General features: G+C 36.7%; 2 protein-coding genes across 2 annotated transcripts; both read right to left on the bottom strand.

Moving 5' to 3' along the window:
• Positions 1-2,048: 2,048 nt before the first annotated feature.
• LOC138338833 (uncharacterized) lies at positions 2,049-2,384 on the bottom strand. The gene has a single exon (XM_069289917.1). It carries the CDS (start codon positions 2,382-2,384, stop codon positions 2,049-2,051), a length of 336 nt encoding a protein of 111 aa, XP_069146018.1.
• Positions 2,385-2,390: 6 nt separating this feature from the next.
• Positions 2,391-3,691, bottom strand: LOC138338832 (uncharacterized). The gene is made up of 3 exons (XM_069289916.1): positions 3,157-3,691; positions 2,817-2,920; positions 2,391-2,687 (listed from the first exon to the last, which is right to left on the bottom strand). The coding sequence occupies exons 1-3, from the start codon at positions 3,689-3,691 to the stop codon at positions 2,391-2,393; spliced, it is 936 nt and encodes a 311-aa protein (XP_069146017.1).
• Between the last annotated feature and the right edge of the window lie 17,658 nt (positions 3,692-21,349).

Genomic DNA, 21,349 nt, shown 5'->3' with positions numbered 1-21,349 from the left:
ACAAGCCCCTAGCTAAATCTAGCAAAAACTGAAACTAAATGACTAAAGACTGAAATGACACTTATGATTGTTGTCCTCAGAGAATGAGGATTCACCACTAAATATGCTGAACTGGAGATTGAAAATCGATCTATGCATGATCTGGATGCTGAGAACCTGAACCTACATCACGAGAAGATGTAGCGCACGTATGCATCGGTATTTGAAAGGTACTGAGCATCTAAGATAAAGTAAAACTTAAATAAAATATAACTGAACAAGCATAAAATCAGGTATAATCTTCTGACATGAATAACTGAATTCTGAGCTAACTGGATGCAATGACCAATTTATAATATGTTGAAATTGAATACTAAATATACTGATAAATGGTCAATGCAGAGAATTTGACTGATCTGTGGGAGCTACTAATAATCGATAATAAAATCACATGAGCTAAATGTGGAGTCCGATGTATACGCCTCATCGAGAGGACCCAATAAACCCTGTCAAAGGTATAAAGACATGCTGGTGTGATCACTAAATGATTCCACACAAAGGGGACTTACAACCTACTTGGCTAGTAGTTCTGGACTATTTGGGTACGCTAAACCCTAGTCCAACTCGGTATTATGCTACTTCTATGGATCATGTAAATTTACTGATTAAGTCTGAATTTATGTAAATACTAGATAGGACGAAACTGAACATGCAAACTGTGAATGCAACAATAAATCTGGTAATTATGCATTTATAACTAAGGCATGCATATCTGAAGTGTCTGAAATATCTGACTTAGCATGTGTAAAACAAGAACTAAAGAAATACAAAGCTAGGGTTCTGAAGTTTATGTGATAATCTGAATAATAACATGATAATCTAATTTGGAACATATATTTGATAAATTCATGAAGTTCTAGCAAGGTTCTAGAAACCCTAGGTTTAATATTGAAAAGATAATCAAGAATCTGATTGAAAACCTGGGACCCAATGGGTGAAAGGAACCCACTAGTGAAATCCAACATACCTGGTGATGAAATCCACGGAAAAATACTTAGGTTTCGGGGATGGAACTGCTGGAACTTGTGGCGTTCTTGAACTAGGGTTTTTGAGTTTTTTCTCCTCTCTTGCTTCTAATTTTCTATGTTTTGATTTAATGATTTAACTTAAATGTGTTTTTAGTTATGTTTCGAGGCTTAAACTGACAAAAATATGATGATTTAGGGTCAAAACAACGTAATTTAGGGTTTAAAAGAAGTGGGAGAGGTCCAAAAGACCCCTGGGAAAGTTGCTATCAAACCAAATGACGGCCAAGACTAACGGTCTATTGTCTGACCGGCGTCCCGTCGTTGGGTTCGTCGACTAGGCCTGTTCAACAGGCCTTTCCTAAAAGGGGCATCACTTTTTACTCGCAGGTCTGATTTTAGCAAGGTTGGTCTCTATGGAAAGCTAATTCCATTATCTACTTGTAGATAGGTCGTGGGACACCTAATTTATTTTGTGCTAAGAGTTATGACCATTTGAAATTGACCCAACTGCATTTACCCTTAACTATCTGCAAATTTTCCACCTACAGACTGTGCGGGTCATCCATAGATCTTATTAGAGAGTGGGTCAATGGGGGTCTCATTCGACGGTCACGAACTACGGACCATCATCTTACCTACGGACTATCGATCCATCCGTCGATCAAGACTTAGCCAATTTTTCCCGGCTAATTTTTTGGGAGTTTCTGATCCCATCGACGGTTGTGCAGGACGGACCGTCGATGCCACCGATGGTTGCACCTGAAGATTTTTCTAAAAAAAATGATTTTTGGTCTATTTTGGCTACGGGGTGTTACATTATCTCCCCTTTGGGAATATTTGTCCTCGTATGAAGACTAAACTAGATGAAATAGAGGGAGAGAGATGCAAACCCCACTACTAAACACTGAGAACTGAGTTTCTCACTAATTGAGTTCTGAGTACAAGCAAATACGGTGAAAATGAAAGTATAAACTAGGGGAACATGATTCTAAGACTGAATTTATGCATGAATGACTGAAAAATTGAAGAGGAACTATTATCTCAAGATGGAGTTGAATCGGAAGGAAAGATGTGAGGATACTTGGCTTTCATGGCTGGTTCTGCTTCCCAAGTAGCTCCTTCCACGGACTGACTTCTCCATAAAACCTTGATTGAAGCAACTTCTTTGTTTCTTAACCTTCTAACCTGACGGTCAAGAATCTCAACTGCTACATACTCATAAAAAAGACTATCTTTCACCACCTCATTCTCCAATGGCACTATAGAGATTGGATCACCCACACACTTCTTCAAGAGTAAGATGTGAAAGACTGGATGCACTACTGTTAATTCTGCTGGCAACTCTAACTCATATGCCACATTGTCAACCCTTTTCATGATCTTTTAAGAGCCTGCATATCTAGGAATGAGCTTCCCTTTCTTTCCAAATCTCATCACCCCTTTCATAGGTGAGACTTTAAGAAAAACCCAATCATTAACTTGGAACTCTAGTTCCCTTCTCCTTACATCTGCATAAGATTTCTGACAACTTTGGGATGTCTTAAGTCTATCTCTAATGAGTTGCACTTTCTCCATAGCATAAAGGACTGAATCTGGCCCTACTAAAGCTGCTTCACCTACTTTAAACCAACCAACAGGAGATCTATATCTACACCCATATAAAGCCTCATAAGGGGCCATCTGAATGTTGGAATGGTAGCTATTATTGTAGTCAAACTCAATAAGAGGAAAATGATCATCTCAACTAACTTTAAAATCGATCACACAAGATTTCAATATATCATCTAAGGTCTTAATGGTACGCTCTACCTGTCCATCCATCTGTGGATGAAATGTTGTACTGAGGTTAACTTGAATACCAAGACCTTTTTGAAATGACTTCCAGAAATGAGAGGTAAATTGAGGACCTCTATCTGAGATGATAGACAAAGGAACCCCATGCAACCTCACAATTTAATTGATGTAAAGCTTGACATAGTCCTCCGCGGAATGTGTAGTCTTGACCCTAATAAGCGAGAAGACTTAGTCATCCTATCAACTATCACCCAAATGGAGTCATGTTGTCTGCGAATACGCGGTAACCCTGTGATGAAATCCATATTGATCACATCCCACTTCCAAGTAGGAATATCGATCTATTGGGTCATACCTCCTGGTTTCTGATTGTCTACCTTGACTTGCTGGCAATTGGGGCACTTACTTACGAAATCTTCTATATCCCTCATTATGTCATTCCACCAATAGGCTTCTAGCAGATCACGGTACATCTTAGTGGCACCTGGATGAATAGAATACCTAGAGTTATAGGCTTCTGCAAGAATATGTTGTCTCAACTCGCCCACATCAGGAACACATAATCTACCCTGGTAGTGATTTACACCATCTTCCCCTTGGGAGAAAACCTCCACTCTCTTATTATGGACGACACCCTTAAGATCAAGCAAGATTGGGTCACTATCTTGCTTTTCCTTAACTTCCACTACACAAGACGATTTTGCCCCATTCCGAACTGTTACACCACTGTCTGATATGCTCATAAGACGAACCCCCAAACGAGAAAGCCTGTGAACATCCTTCACTAGCTCCTTCCTTTCTTCCTCAACATGGGCTATACTACCCATAGATAATCTACTAAGAGAATCAGCTACTATATTCGCCTTACCAGGATGATAACTCACATTCATATCATAATCCCTAAGGAACTCAAGTCATCTCCTCTGGCGAAGATTCAACTCTTTCTGGGTGAACACATACTGAAGGCTCTTATGATCGGTGAACACATCTACATGGACACCATACAACTAGTGTCTCCATATCTTCAGTGCAAACACCTCTGCTGCAAACTCGAGGTCATGAATTGGATAGTTCTTCTCATGCGCCGTAAGCTTCCTAGAGGCATAAGCTATCACCTTACCTCGTTGCATCAACACACAACCTATGCCAACTTTAGATGCATCACAATAGATCACATAATCATCTGAACCCTCTGGTAGAGTCAACACAGGAGATTTAGTAAACCTAGTTTTTAATTCTACGAAGCTTTTCTCACAATCATCTGACATTGGAACTTGACAATTTTTTGAGTCAACCTAGTCAATGGTGAGATTATGGATGAAAATCCTTCTATAAACCTTCTGTAATAACCTGCTAGACCTAAGAAAATTCTAATATTTGTAACAGAGGTAGGTCTTGGCCACTGTTTCACTACTTTTATCTTCTGTGAATTCAGTCGGATCCCTTTGCTAGATACAATGTGACCAAAAAAAGCAACGGACTACAGCTAGAACAGATTTACTAAACTTAGCAAATAACTTGCGATCCGTGAGAGTCTGCAGAACAACTCTCAAATGACTTGCATGTTCTTCCTCACTCCTAAAGTAAATGAGGATATCATCAATAAAGACGATAAGGAACAAGTCCATATACTATTTGAAAACTCTGTTCATCAAATCCATGAAAGCTGCAGGAGCATTAGTTAGTATAAATGACATAACTACAAATTCATTTTAAGGTTGTTTTCGTAATGTCACTATCTCTGACTCTGAGCTAAGAATAACCCGATCTAAGGTCTTTCTTTGAGAAATGGCTAGCACCATGAAGTTGGTCAAACAAGTAATCAATCCTGGCGATGGGATACTTATTCTTGATTGTTACCTTGTTCAACTGTCTATATTCAATGCCCATTTTGAGGGAACCATCTTTTTTCCTTACAAACAACACTAGTGCACCCCATGGTGAAATACTAGGTCTGATGAAGCCCTTATCTAGAAGGTCTTTCAACTGCTCTTTCAGTTCCTTAAGCTCTGCTAGAGCCATTCTATAAGTAGGAATAGAAATAGGCTGGGTATGTAGAAAAAGATCAATTCAAAAGTCGATTTCCCTTTCGGGAGAGACTCCAGGAAGATCTTCTAGAAACACTTTTGGAAATTCACAGACTACTGGAACTGATTCAAGAGTTGGGGTTTCAAGGATAGAATCCTTAACTCGAACTAGATTATAGAAATAATCCTTAGATATCATTTTTCTGGCCTTAAGGTAAGAAACAAATCGACCAATAGGTGCTAAGCTACTACCCTTCCATTTTAAGATTGGTTTGTCTGGAAACTGAAAATGAACAATCCTAGTTCTACAATTGACTGAGGCATAACATTAGTGTAACCACTCCATGCCTAGAATGACGTCAAAGTCTACCATTTCTAAATCAACTTGATCTGCTGAGGTGACTTTCTGAGAGACTATGACAGGGCAATTTGTGTATACCCGTCTAGCTATAACTAGGTAACCAACTGGAGTAGAGACTGAGAAAGGTTCTGAGGAAGTTTCTGAAATGACATTGAATTGGACTGCTATATAAGGAGTTACAAATGAAGGAGTAGCCCCTAAATCTAACAATGCATAACCATCAAGGTCAAAGACACATAACGTACACAGTGACGACATCAAGAGAACCTTCCTGATCCTGGCGAGCCTGAAGAGCATACAACCTGTTCTGGCATTGACCACCACCTATAACAAATGATTTACCTTGCTAAGTGAGGCGACTTGCTGGTGCTTTTGAAGTTGTAGACTCAGTTCTTCCATTACAACCTCTTTGACCTTGTCTAGAAGGACAATCCTTCAACCTGTGACAAGACTGACAGCACCCAAAACATCCCTCTTTTCCTGCAAGACACTTGCCTGGATAAATCTTACCACACTTAGGACAAGTGGGGTAAGTCTTGGTGCCTGAAACTCTTCCACGAGATTTAGAGCCTGGTGCTTTACCCTTCTGGTCATACTTGTTCTTGTCACACCCCGAGCTACCCCCGAGACGCGGACACGAAACTTAGAACCACAAGTGATCCCAAGCTGACCCTGCTGGAATTATCATTAGCATACTAAAGATAATAAACTGAGTTGGAAGTTAAATCAACTTATAGTGAAAAGTTGGGGAATACCCATATGTTAAAACTGATATATATGAAAACTGATGAGTTTAATATAATAAAAATATTAACTCAATACTAAGATGGATCTAACCATGCCTGAAATAAGACTCTAAACTGGCCTAGAAATATTGGGATAAACCTCCAGCTAAATCTAGCAATAACTAAAGCTAAATTACTAATGACTGAAATGACACTCAGGATTGTTTTCCTTAGAGAATGAGGACTCACCACTAAATATTCTGAACTGGAGATCGAAAATAAATCTATATGTGATCCGGATGCTGAGAACCTAAACCTACATCACGAGAAGATATAGCACACGTATGTGTTAGTACTTGAAAGTACTGTGCATGTAGGATAGTAAAGCTGAAATAAAACATAATTGAACAAGCATAAAAGCAAGTATATTAATCTGACATGATAAACTGAATTCTAAGCTAACTGGATGCAATGACCAATTTATAACATGCTGAAACTGAATACTAAATATACTGATAAATAGTCAATGCAGAGAGTCTGACTGATATGTGGGAGCTACTAATAACCGATAAAGAATAACATGAGCTAAATATGGAGTCCCATGTCAAGAGGACCTAATATACCCTGTTAAAGGTATAAAGGTATGTTGGCGTGTTCACTAAAATGATTTTCCACAGAGGGGACTTACAACCTACTTGGATAGTAGTTCTGGAACTATTTGGGTATGCTAAACCCTAGACCAACTCGGTATTATGCTACTCCCATGGATTCTGTAAATTTACAATTTAAGTCTGAGTTTCTGTAAATACTAGATAGCTCGAAACTTAACATGCAAACTGAGAATGCAACAATTAGTCTGGTAATTATGCATTTATAGCTGAGGCATGTTTATCTGAAATGTATGAAATATCTTACCTAGCATTTGTAATTCAAGAACTAAAGAAATACAAATCTAGGGTTCTGAAATTCATGCGATAATCTGAAGAATAACATGATAATCTGATTTGGAACAGATATTTTAATAAATTCATGAAGTTCTAACAAAGTTCTGATACCCTAGGTTTAATTATTATAAGAGAATTAAGAAACTGACTGAAAACTAGGGACCCAATGGGTGAAAGGAACCCACTAGTCAAATCCCACATACCTGGTGATGAAATTCACAGAAAAATACTTAGGTTTTGGGGTTGGAACTGCTGGAACTATTGCTGACCCTGCGAGCGATTTCCACCACTCGATTTCTACGGAGAATAGTCATAGTTCCCAGTCCTAGCCTTCTTATTTTCTTTAGCCTGTCCCCTAAGATTATCACCCTCAACCTGCTGAGCATGAGTCATAATCCTATAAATGTTCATATCTCCAAGTAACATCGCATTTCTGCACTCAGTTTTTCACCAAATCTGACACTCCATACAAAAACTTATTCATGTGAGCCCTTAAGTCATCAACCATGTGAGGAGCATACCTGGAGAGTTGTTTAAACTTGAGACCATACTCTTAGACTGTCATGTTACCCTGCCTTAAGTTTATTAATTCTTGGACTTTCGCTCCTCTCAGCTCTATTGGGAAAAACCTATCGAGAAAAGTCTCACTAAAGCAATTTCAAGTGATAGGAGCCGCATTTGCACCCCTATGATCCTTCCACTGAGTGTACCAAATATCAGCAACATCTTTCAACTGTTATGATGCCAACTCAACCCGATCATTCCCAGAGACTTGCATTACCTCAAAGATTTTCTTGATCTTATCCAAGAAATTCTGAGGATCCTCATTAGCTTGCGATCCTAAGAACTCAGGAGGATTCATCCTAACAAAGTCACAGACCCTTGCTTCTGCTGATCCACCATTTTCATTCACATGAGCATGAAACTGATTGTTCTAGTTAGTCATAGTCTAAGTCAACATTTATATGGCGTTCATGAATTGAGCATTGGAGACTTCCTGATCTGCAGATGAAGGAGCTTCATTTGCATTTCTGGTATTCGCATTCCTAGCGTTATCTCTACAAGGAGGCATGAATTGAAACGTAGAACGTCAAGTTAGAATGGAATAAGATTATACCTCAAACACGATAAGGGTAACAAGAAAGTGAAGTTTTTCCTAAAAACACTTCATAGCCTCCCTCTCATTAGATGTGGTGCACTTCACACCCATGAAAAGGAATCTACTTAGTGCGTATTTTCAACAATCCAAGGACACCTAAACCTAGTGCTCAGATACAAAGTATTGTCATGCCCTAAGCAACCCCCGAGACGCGGACACAGAACTTAGAATCACAAGTGATCCCAAGATAACCCTGCTGGCATGATCATTAGCATATTAAAGATAATAAATTGATGTGAATGCTAAATCATAAATAATAATGAATAGATGGGGAATACCCATACGCTAAAACTTATATATATGAAAACTGATCAGTTTAATATAATGAAAATACTAACTCAATACTAAGTTGAATCTAACTATGTCTGAAATAAGCCTCTAAATTGGACTAAAAATATTGGGACAAGCCCCCAACTAAATATAGAAAAAACTAAAACTAAATGACTAAAGACTGAAATGACACTCATGACTGTTGTCCTCGGAAAATGAGGACTCACCACTGAATCTGCTGAACTGCAGATCGAGAATCGATCTATGCGTGATCTGGATATTGAGAACCTAAACCTACATCACGAGAAGATGTACCGCACGTATGCATTAGTACTTGAAAGGTACTGATCATGTAGGATAGAGTAAAGTTGAAATAAAACTTAACTGAACAAGCATAAAAGCAAGTATAATAATTTGACATGATAAACTAAATTCTGAGCTAACTTGACGCAATAAACAATTTATATCATGTTGAAACTGAATACTGAATATATTGATAAATGGTCAATGTAGAGAGTCTGACTGATCTGTGGGAGCTACTAATAACCAAAAATAAAATCACATGAGCTAAATGTGGAGTCCGATGTATACGCACCATCGAGAGGACCCCATATACTGCCAAAGGTATAAAGGCATGCTGGCATGATCACTAAAATGATTGCCCACAGAGGTGACTTACAACCTACTTGGCTAGTAGTTTTGGGACTATTTGGGTACGCTAAACCCTAGTACAACTTGGTATTATACTACAACCATGGATTATGTAAATTTATTGATTAAGTCTGAGTTTCTATAAATAATGGATAGCTCGGAACTGAACATGCAAACAGAGAATGTAAAAATTAATCATGTATATCTGAAAAGTCTGAAATATCGAAACTAGCATGTGTAATTCAAGAACTAAAGAAATACAAAGCTAGGGTTTTGAAATTCATGCGATAATCTAAATAATAACATGATAATCTAATTTGGAACATATATTTAATAAATTCATGAAGTTCTAACAAAGTTCTACAAACCCTAGGTTTAATCATAATAAGAGAATCAAGAACCTGACTGAAAACTAGGGACCCAATGGGTGAAAGGAACCCACCGGTCAAATCACACATACCTGGTGATGAAATCCACGTAATATACTCAGGTTTCAGGGCTAGAATTGTTGGAACTTGTGGCATTCTTGAACTAAGGTTCTTGAGCTTTTTCTCCTCTCTTGCTTTTAATTTTCTAAGTTTTGATTTAATGACTTGACTTAGATATGTTTTTTATTATGTTTCTAGGCTTAAATTGACTATAATATGATGATTTAGGGTCAAAACAACGTAACTTAGGGTTTCAACAAAGTGGGAAAGGTCCAAAAGACCACTGGGAATGTTTTTGTCAGACCAAATGACGGCCAGGACTGACAGTCCGTCGTCTAACCGATGCCCCATCGTTGGGTCAGTTGATTGAGTCTGTTCGATAGTCCTTTACAAAAATAGGCATAACTTTTTACTCAAAGGTCTGATTTTTACAAGGTCGGTGGATATGGAAACCTATTTCAATTATCTATCTATGGGTAGGTCATAGGACACCTAATTCATTTTGTTCTAAGAGGTATGACCATTTCAAGTTGACCCAACTGCATTTTCCCTTAACTTTCTGCAAACTTTCCACTTACGGACTGTAGGTCCACCTACGGACCGTGCTGGTCATCTGTATCTCTTTTCAGAGAGTGGGTCAATAGGGGTCCAAATCGATTGTCACGGACTACGGACCATTAGTCTGTCCGTCGATCCAGACTTAACCCAATTTTTCTCGGCTCAATTTTTTAGAGTTTCTGATCCCATCGACGATTGTGCATGATGGACCATCGTCTGTCCGACGGACTGTCGAAGCCACAGTTGGTTGCACCTACACAATGGCATTAATTTCTCTATCCAAGACAAAATATTTCATCTTGAAAAGAATAAGATCATGACTTTGATGACAGAGTCGTGGCAAAGTCTTATTTTTATTCAAACCCTTTAAAAACACTTCCATATTTGGAGAAAAATTGAGCTTCATATCTCTTTCTTAAAAGAAAATGTTAGTTATCCAGAATATGTTCCTTGAACTATTAAGTTTTTTAATTTTGTTTGTTTATCGAGAATTTATAAAATTCATTGTAAAAATCGTATTTGATTGAAGTACAAAAAAAACTTCATAAATATGTGACGTTAAAATCAGACCATGTTGCATTTATAAGTTTTTTATAAAAACCTTTGAATATATCATGTTAATTTATAATTTTAGAGAAGTGTACATGAGCAAACACATTAAAGAACATAGTGATGTTTCACTTATGTATTTAAGATTAGTTTGTGTTGGACTTTTTTTTTCAAAAAAAAAAGAAAGATGACTATATTTTCTTCTAATAATTATTCTTATTATTATAATTTATATATTTAGTCCATGAAGTTAAATTTCACTTCTATCAAACTTAAAATATTTATTCCTAATTCAAAGATAATAATATTTATCGAAGATTGACTTTTTTCTAACATTTTGTTAATGTAAGTTTTAACAACTATTTTATTTGAATTACATTTATAGTGTCTACCTAAGGTTGGAGGCGACAAGGCAAGGTGGTTCAACGGGGTGTCGATTCCTCCATCGTTGGACACTTAGCCCTTTTTCAAAATGTCCAAATTGATAACTCTCTGAACTAAACTACGGATGTGCAGTACACTGGCAAGGGTGGTTGTCCACTGACCTACGGACCATAGGTTGATGTCTCGTAGGTCAGACTGCAATTTTATTGTCTTGTTTTTAGTAAGTTCAAATTAATTAGTTAATTAGATAAGGGTACAACCGGGGGTTAAGGGGTGGTTAATTAAGTTAGTTAATATCACATTTCACCATCAATATTCAAAGAATATCAACTATTTACCTAAATTCCGTAACCCTAGCCTATGAACTCATGTTAAATTGATTAGTATTGATGAAATTGACTTAGTTATTGTGTTAATTACTATTGAATGATGTTACTACACCTATTGATGGATGAAATTGGATTGGTTGTGGGTAAGACCAATAATGATGTCTTTTGAAGGAGAATTGGTAAGACTTTGTGATCTTATACCTTCAATTGTGATGGCATGTACTTGGTGATAAAGTTCAATTGAAGTAAATATTATCAATGTATTAAGTAGATGTTGGCATGATGATGCAATTGAAATGTCTTGATTATGTGAAGATGTGAGATTATGTTTAATATGTAATGATATATGGTTGGTTATGAATTGCCTATGTACCTTATTATGACATGATGATGATAATGTGTTGATCTCACATATGAGGGTTGTCTTGAAAGAAAATTCTCATGCAATTCCCAATGAGCTAATGATTATGAATATATAAGGGGTTAGTCTCCTATAGATTATACTTAGTTATGATGGTTAATAAAGGGTTAAAGACATTTCAAAAAGGGACTCTAGCTTAGCATCGAGTGAACTAGTAGTGAGGAGTGTCCCTTCCCAATGTGGGAAGTTAGGTTCACTATGATACTCTTATATTGGAGACTATAATTCAATGTGCATAAAGAGGGTCCCAAGTATATCTCCTAGTTCTTGAACTATGTCGCCCCAATAGGAATACTAGTGAGTGGATCCCCCTAAAATGTTATGTTCATGTTTTAGTACTACTTTGGCAAGTAGTCCACCTTTTTTTGGTATAGACTTTCATGATACCGGATTCTATATTTAGATCTTGTGGTCTATGTCGTTAAGGCAAGTGTTCCCAAAAGTAAAATAAAGTTATAAAATGAACACTAACTAAGGTGACTTGAGGGGTTGACTTCGTCTAGGTAGAGGTATGGGACTCTTCCAATACATTGCACTAGGTAACTTTGAGGGAAGTCCTAGAAGGTTGTTCTTATGTTATATAAAGTAAATGTTATGCATATGTTGACTATACATGTTGATGATCTTATATGATGTTAGTTTCACCTATGAACATGTTAATGGTCTATATTGCTAAATATGATGATGATTACTTTTGATGCTATGTTATATGAAGTTAGACAATACTTGTTATCCTTTGTTTGGTTTAATTGGTTGGTTATGGGGATTTGCTTGGTTATTAGACATATAGACTTGATTGTGGGTTATGAGTAGAGGTCTTGCATATGATGTAATGTTATGAACTCTTATATGTGCATTGTTGTTATATCATGATTTAAAGTTGCTTTGGTTATGTACTCAAGAATGTTATTATACATGTTTACTTAATTATACATGATGTTGTTGATCTTGTGTTATACATGAGTCTTGTGTTAAGTTGTATTGATTATGAACATGCCTTATGCAATTGTGACCCTTATGTTGTGTATACTCTCTTGTATGCGCTTTAAAAGTTTCCAATGACTTAGAATGTTTTCTAATGTAAATGTCCCTTTCTCATGCATTCTTTCAAATGTTTTATGTGTATGATTCCATACTTAATGCAAGTGGTGTACTAACCCATATTTCTCTGTTTCTATAACCATGCAGGTTTTGATCGTTGAGATTTTAGAGGACTACTGAATATCACTTGGATTATCATTCTCCAAGTTAAGTAGGTCCTCACCTTCGAAGGACGATGTCACTATCTAGCTATTGATGTTCTTTTTGTATTAAAGGCAATTTAGTTCTTTCCTTTTCGTTTGAAGACAAATGTTGTATATGCCTATATGTGAGTTTTTATTGTAATGAAGTAAGGGTTATGCCTAAATGTTGTATTCGATTTAGATGGTTTAAATGTGAGACTTACCCTAGACTTCCTATGAGATTATATTGCTATATTACGTATGTGAAATTAAAGTAGAAGAAAATAGTAATGCTTCTTATGTGAGGAGTATATGTAAACTTTCTATGTATATATTATGTGTAAGCGAGAGGTCTATGTAAACCTCAATGTAGAAGTGTAAGAAAAGTTCAATTTTTTTGCAATTTAACCTATGATATGTTATGAAGAATGTTAAGAGGCTAGTCTAAATCCTCTTTAAGGATGACGATTCTTGTTACGTCTAGGGGGTGCTCCCCGGATGTGACAAACTTTGTATAAGAGCATGAGGTTGAATATATTTAGGACAGATTTCTCAATTTGTCCTAAGTCATGACTTCACCAGCTATTTCCGTCACCTCTAAATTTCATGCCTTGATGGCCCAAGTGAATCGGGATGTTGGACCCCGTGTACTTTATCATGCTAACACAATGGCATCTTGTTTGAGAAACTTTTATAGGATGAACCCTCATATGATTTACTGTTCAAGAGTGGATGAAGACCCTCAAGGCTTCGTAGATGAAGTCTATAAGATCTATTTGCAATGGGCGTGACTAGGGTGAAAAGGTCGAATTGTCCTCCTATCAACTTAAAGATGTAGAGCAAACTTGGTACACCCAATGTAGAGATAGTAGAGTGCTAAGAGGTGGTCGGGTGACTTGGGAGATCTTAAAGAGAGTCTTCCTTGATAGGTTCTTTCCTAGAGAGTTGAGGGAAGCTAAGGTGGAAGAATTCATCAACCTTCGTCAAAGAGGTATGAGTGTACTTGATTACTCCTTGAAGTTTACAAAATTTTCTAAGTATGCCCTATACTTGGAGTCTAACCCGACGGATGAGATGAGTCGTTTCCTTATGGGAGTGTCCGATGACTTGGTGGAAGAATGTCATTTGGTTGTGCTTTATGACAAATGAATATCTCCCGTCTAATGGTTCATGATCAACAACTGGAAGAAAGTAGGTTAAGGAGTACTAATAGAGGCCAAGAGGGCCAAGTCTTTTGAAAGTGGTTCTTCAAAGGAAAATTTGGAAATTCCATATAAGCCTAAATTCAAGTAGAGGTTCTCCAATCAAGTCCCTTCCAAATTTCCCAAAGGCTCGTCATGATAGGGTGTCTAACCGTAAGACTCAATAGGGAAGAGATACAAGTTCACCAAGTAAGAAACCTACTTGTGAAACATATGGGTAAATTCCTAGTTGGGACAGACAATTGCTTCAGGTGTGGTAAAACTGATCACAAGGTTAGAGATTTCCATAATGTGAAGGGGCAAGACAAGGGGAGTGGGTATGTTGATGTCCAAGAATGAATTTCTTTTATCCTCTCCGTTTTAGGGGTGAACAATAGAGTTCTCCTGATGTGATGACTGGTATGTTACAAGTCTTCTCTTTAAATGTTTATACTTTACTTGATCTAGGGTCTACCTTTTCGTCTGTTACTCCTTTGGTATCTAGAAAGTTTGATATTTTTCTCGATATCTTGAATGAAACATTTATGGTGACTACCCCGATAGATGATTCGGTGGTTGCAAAAAGAGTATATGAAAATTGTCCTGTAATGTTGCCCAATATAGTTATATATGTTGAATTAGTAGAACTTGATATGGTGGATTTTTATGTCATTATTGGAATGGATTGGTTGAATGCTTGTTTCGCTTCCATTGATTGTAGGACAAGAGTTTTAAAGTTTAACTATCCTAATGAACTCATCTTAGAGTGGAAGGGGGAATTTTCATTCCTAGAGTTCATATCATTTCTTGTGTAAAGGCTTGTAAGATGATCTCTAAAGGGTGTTTATATCATATTGTAAGAGTCAAAGATTTAGACCCCAAGTTCCTCCCATTGAGTTAATCCACGTGGTAAGGGAATTTTAGGATATCCCTCCCGAATGGGAGATTGACTTTTGTATTGACTTCATACTAGATACAAATCCCATATCAATTCCTCCTTACCGGATGGCTCCGGCGGAATTGAAAGAGTTGAAGGCTCAACTTAGGGATTTAATAGAAAAAGGCTTAATTCAACCAAGTATTTCCCCATGGGGTGTTGCAGTACTATTTGTAAAGAAGAACGATTGGTCGCTTAGGATGTGTATTGACTACCGGAAACTCAATAAAGGGACTATTAATAATAAGTATCCTCTTCTTCAAATTAACAACTTGTTTGATCAACTCCAAGGGGTAAGCTAATTTTTCAGAATTTACTTGAGCTCGAAATATCACCAACTTAGGGTGAGAGATGAAGATATTCCCAAAATGGTTTTTGGAACAAGATATAGTCAATATGAGGTTAAAGTAATCTCATTTGGGTTGATTAATACTCCGGCGACATTTATTGCCTAATGAATAGGATGTTCCGAAACTACCTAGATGCCTTTGTGATTGTCTTCATATATGACATTTTGCTATATTAAAAAAATTAGAGTGATCATATGGGTCATTTGACAGTGGTTTTACATGTCGTGAAAGAAAACTAACTATTTACCAAGTAGAGCAAATGCGAGTTTTGGTTAAGGTCAGTGGCATTTCTTGGTCATGTCATCTATAGTGATGGTGTAGAAGTTGATCCAAAAAAGACCGAGGTGGCTAGAAATTTTCCTAGAACATTAGATCCAACCGATATAAGAACTTTCTTGGGTCTACCCAGGTAATATAGGAATTCTGTGGATGGTTTTGCATCCATTGCATCTCCTTTGACTACTTTGACCCAAAAATGGGAAATTTGAGTGGTCGGAGGCATGTGATAGAAGCTTCCAAATCTTGAAAGATAGGCTTACCACCGCTCTAGTGTTGACTTTACAGCAGGGTATTGAGGGTTTTGTGGTATATTGTGATGCATCCTGAGTGGGATTAGGTGTTGTCCTTATGCAATACGGGAAGGTTATTGCCTATGTTTTGAGGCAACTCAAGGTTCATGAGAAGAACTACCCAACTCATGATCTTGAGTTAGAGGCTTTGGGGTTTGCCTTGAAATTATAGAGGCATTACCTATATGGTGTTCATATTGATGTCTATACTAACCATAAGATTTTTCAATGTGTGTTTACTAAAAAGGAGTTAAATCTTAGACAACGAAGGTGGTTGGAATTATTGAAAGATTATGAAATCAATGTTCTCTACTACCCCAGCAAGGCCAACGTGGTTGCGGATGCTCTAAGTCGTATGGCCATGGGTGGTGTGTCTCATGTTGAAAAATGCAAGAAAGACCTAGTGAAAGATGTTATAGGTTGGCTCGTTTGGGTGTTCGATTGGAAAATTCTCCTAGTGATGATTTAATGGTACATTATAACCGCGAGTCGTCTTTGGTGGTTGAGGAACACCTTGATCCATCATTGATAGGTTTAAAGGAATCAGTTCTAGATAAGCTTGATGAGTCAATTACCTTAGGTGGGATGGTGTTTTGAGGTAAGGTGTATCATTACCTTAGATAGGTGTTTTGGTGGGATGGCTTGAAAAGGGACATAGCAGAATTCGTCATAAAATATCAAAATTGCAAACAAGTGAAAGTTGAACACCTATACTTGTGTGGCTTACTTCAAGAAATCCAACTTCCTGCTTGGAAGTGGGAAGACATTAATATGAACTTCATAGTGGTTTTTCCTTGGACATGAAGGTAAAATGACTCTAAATGTGTAGTTAAGGATAGGTTGACGATATCCGTTGATTTTATCCCATTATGTCTACTTATTCAGTGGAAGAGTATGCAAGGATCTACATCAATAAGATTGTAAGTCTTCATGGGATCCATTTATCCATCATTTTTGATAGAGGTTCTCAATTTAATTTTCGAGTTTGGAGGTCATTAGTGTTGGGTACTCAAGTGAAGTTAAGAACCATTTTTCATCTCCAAATGGATTGTTAAACAGAGCGTACGATTCAAACCCTTGAGGGTATGCTTAGATCTTGTGTGATTGATTTCAAGGGAATTTGAGATGAACACTTGCCTTTGATTGAGTTCTCGTATAACAATAGATACCATTCGACTATATTTATGGCTCCTATTGAAGCTTTGTATGGTAAGAGATGTAGATTTCTGGTTGTTTAGTTTGAAATTGGTGACTTTTCGCTTTTTAGTCCCGAATTATTCTATAGGACTTTGGAGAAAGTTCATATCATAAGGAACCGATTGAAAAACCTATAGCCAACAAAAGTCTTGTATCTACAATAGGAGAAGGGAATTAGAGTTTGAAGAAAATGATAAAGTGTCTTTGAAAACTTCACCCACGAAAGGGGTGATGAGATTTGTGCAAGAGAGGGAACTTAAATCCTCGTTATGTGGGTCCTTATGAAATTTTTCAAAGGGTTGGCAAGGTTGCTTATGATTTAGGTTAAACCTAGTGATCTAGCTTCACTTCATCCGGTATTCCATATATCCATTCTTAAGAAGTGTTTTGGTGACCCCGAGTCCATTCTTCCTATTGAAGGTCTAGATGTGATGAGAATCTCTCCTATGAAGAGATTCCGATGGAAATTCTTGATTGACAAATGAAGAAGTTTAGGAACAAGGAGGTGTCTTCCATAAAGTTGTTGTGGAAAAACCACCTATATGAGGGAGCAACACGGGAGGTTAAGGCCGACTTGAGGTCCCGTTACCCTCATCTATTTTCTAATTATGGTTAGTTACTCCTATTAATAGTAAAAATAATGAGTAAATTTGAATTGAACTTGTTTTGCAAAGATGTGCATAAAAATGGTAAAAGTTTTGCTAGAAATTAGATTTTAATAAAAAGATGTCATTTTGCTTGATTTGCACTTATTTGTGTATGTGGTATGTTGTTGACTTAATTAAATGATGTTGAACATGTTATTGTGTTTTGAAATGAGTTTTTGGCATAAATGACTCTTTATGTGTTGTTGAGCTCAGTTGTTGTTCAGAAGGAAATTGCTCATGTTGTGATGTTGAGCTCTTGTATATGTTGAAAGTTATTTTGAGTTTCTATGTGTAAATGTCATGTTGTTATGTATATTTGAGTTGTAACTCATGTTTTTATTATCTTGTCATTGTTGGGATGCTAGTATTGAGTCTATCATTTCCTTACAAAAGATTTTAGTGTCATTCGAGGATGAATGTTCCTAAGGGGGGGATAATGTAAAACTCCCGAAAGTCCAATACGATTCTTGAGCCTCTCATGTGTGTCTAAGGTTTGTGACACTTTTTTAAAGTCAAGAATAATGATTACAAGTCATTTAGGGAAATTTAGAGTCATGAGATCAAGAAACGTCCTTGACGTCTTGAGACTAGTGAAAGAGGTGCTAGTGTGTCTTAGCCTATTTGACAAGGTTTTAGGAGTTGGAATTCGATAAAATTTTTTGGAAAGGGGTCAAACAAATATTAGAGTAGGTTTAGGGTCGAACGTCTGAGTACGACAACCCAAGGACCACCCTAAGGATCCTTGAGGAGGACCCTTTCATTTTGGCCAAAAATCTATGAAAGATAGTGTCTACCTACGATTGCAGGCGACAAGGATTAGGTGGACCAACGGAGCGTCGATGCCTCCGTCGATGGACACTTAGCCATTTTTCAAGATTTTTCAAATTGACAACTCTCTGAACTAAACTAAGGATGTGAAGTATGGGGGCAAGGATGGTCGTCGACTGACCTACGATTTTCTCGTAGGTCAAGCTGCAATTTTACTATCTTGTTTTCAGTAAGTTCAATTAACTAGTTAATTAGTTATGGGTTTAATTAGGGGTGGTTAATTAAGTTAGTTCAGTGACTACATAAGTTACCCTAAGCCTAAACCCAACTTAACACCACATAATTCCCAAACCCAAATTGCTCTTCCTTCTCTCTACTTTCTCTCTCCCAAGGAAAACTCTATATAAAACCAAGTTCTAAGGGTTATAGGGCTTCAATAAGATCACTTTTAACCATAAATATTCAAATAATATCAAGGTATTGGAACCTTTCACCTTTTGGATTCCTTTCCCCAAAGGGTTATTTAAAATTTGGTTTTCAAACGGATGATTTCATATGGATTTATTTCTAATCCGAATCGGATCTTCTAAATTGTATTGTTTATGTTTTACTTTGATTATGATGATCACATTATTATGTCTTGTCGTTCAATTATTCTAGTTGTTGATTTAACCTAGTATGTTGAATAGATCATGAATTGACCCAAATTCCAAAACCCTAGGTTATGAACTCATGTTAAATTGATTAGTATTGATGCAATTGACTTAATTATTGTGTTAATTATTATGGAATTATGTTATTACACCAATTTATGAATGAAATTGGATTGGTTGAGGGTAATACCAATTATGATAGCTTTTGAATGAGAATTGGTAAGACTTTGTGATCTTAAACCTTTACTTCAATTGTGATGAATTGTACTTGGTGATGAAGTTCAATTGAAGTATATATTGTAATTGTATTAAGTAGGTGTTAGTATGATGATGCAATTGAAATTTATTGATTATATGAATATGTGAGATTATTTTTAAGATGTAATGATATAAGGTTGATTATGAATTGCTTATGTGCCTTATTATGACATGATGATCATAATGTGTTGATCTCACTTCTCACATATAAGGGTTTTATTGATAGGATACTCTCATGCAATTCCTAATGAGCTAATTATTATGAATATACAAGAGGTTCGTATCCTATGGACCATACTAAGTTATGATTGTTAATAGAGGCTTAAAGACATTTCAAAAAGGGACTCTAACTTAGCACCGAGTGAACTAGTAGTAAGGAGTGTCCAGGTTCACTATGATACTCATGAGATTGGACACTATAATGCAATGTGCATAAACAGGGTCCCAAGTATATTCCCTAGTTCTTGAACTATGTTTCCCCCATAGTAATACTAGCTAGTGGATCTACCTAGAATGTTAAGTTCATGTTTAGGTACTACCTTGGCAAGTAGTCCACCTTTCGGTGTAATGTTTCATGACACCAGATTCCATATTTAGCCCTTGTGGTTTATGTCAGTTAAGGCAAGTGTTCTCGAAAGTAAAATGAAGTAATAAAGTGAACACCAACTTGGGTGACTTGAGGAGTTGACTTAGTATAGGTAGGGATATGGGAATCTACCCATACATTGCACTAGTTGACTCTGAAGAAAATCCAAAAAGGTTGTTCTTATGTTATATAAAGTAAATGTTATGCATATGTTGACTATACATGTTGATGATCCTATATGATGTTAGTTTCACCTTTGAACATGCTAATGGTCTATATTGTTAAATATGATGATGAATACTCTTGATGTTATGTTATATGAAGTTAGAAAATACTTGTTCTCCTTTGTTTGGTTTACTTGGTTGAGTAAGGTTATGGGCTTTTATGTAACATTCTAGAAAATGAACTTGTCTAGTGAAGAGCCTATTATGTTTTAAAAATATGTATTGGTGTACATAGGCATCCCAATGCCCAATATTGAGTAATATTAGGCATGTTAGAGAATATTGTCTTAAGTGTGTTAGCCAACTTCTACGTATTAACAAGTAACTTAAAATAAAATTTGGTTCAAATGCCCCAATTCGAGCTTGTTTAGAAATTGTACCTGTAATGAAGACCTAAGCTAAAATTCTTAATTCCTTAACTCAGACATTTGGTACGAGGCATCCAAGTGCGAAGCCTCGGTACCATAGCACATGATCATTAAAAATGATCATGTAGATTAAACAGTGCCCAAGGACATAGTGAGGGTCCTTTGACAAGAAATGAGAAGCAACACATATGCAAGAACACATGCAATATATGTGCAAGCACATATGCTAACCGGCCAAGGGACCAAGCGACAAGCCCAACTAATTCGGTTAGGATGGTTAGAAGAAGGAGCACGTTTGGGTCAAACCACGTGGGGCCTAGCTTCGTAACCAGTCCTAACTAGCTAACTAAACTAAGACTAACTAAAATGAACTAACTAGTGCACCCGACAATCTAAGATCTAAACGGTGACACTAGCCTAGTAACTAACTCAAGACACATCCTAGTACCTAACCTAGGATTGTCAAAAGGGGTCGGTTATGGTCCTAATTACCTAGGGGTACTTTAGTAATTACCTTAGGTCACTTAATTAAATAAATTATCAACTTAGTTAATTAATTAAATTTCATGTTCAAGGCCGAACCCTTAGCTAATTTTCAGATTTTGCTAAGTCAAATGTTTCCTATTTTTAGTCAATTTAGGAGGGGTATTTTGGTAATTAGATAATTAATTTATTTAATTAAGTTAATTAGCGTAAATTGAATTAGTCAATATCTGTTCCTAAGACTTAGACTCACGATTAACCACTAGAAACTCACGACTTAAAACAGTAAGCAAACGTA

Source organism: Solanum lycopersicum, chromosome 10, assembly GCF_036512215.1.
Source record: "Solanum lycopersicum chromosome 10, SLM_r2.1".
Lineage (NCBI taxonomy): Eukaryota > Viridiplantae > Streptophyta > Magnoliopsida > Solanales > Solanaceae > Solanum > Solanum lycopersicum.
The sequence above is the reverse complement of the archived record's forward strand: the minus strand, read 5'-3'. Positions and strand labels throughout refer to the sequence as shown.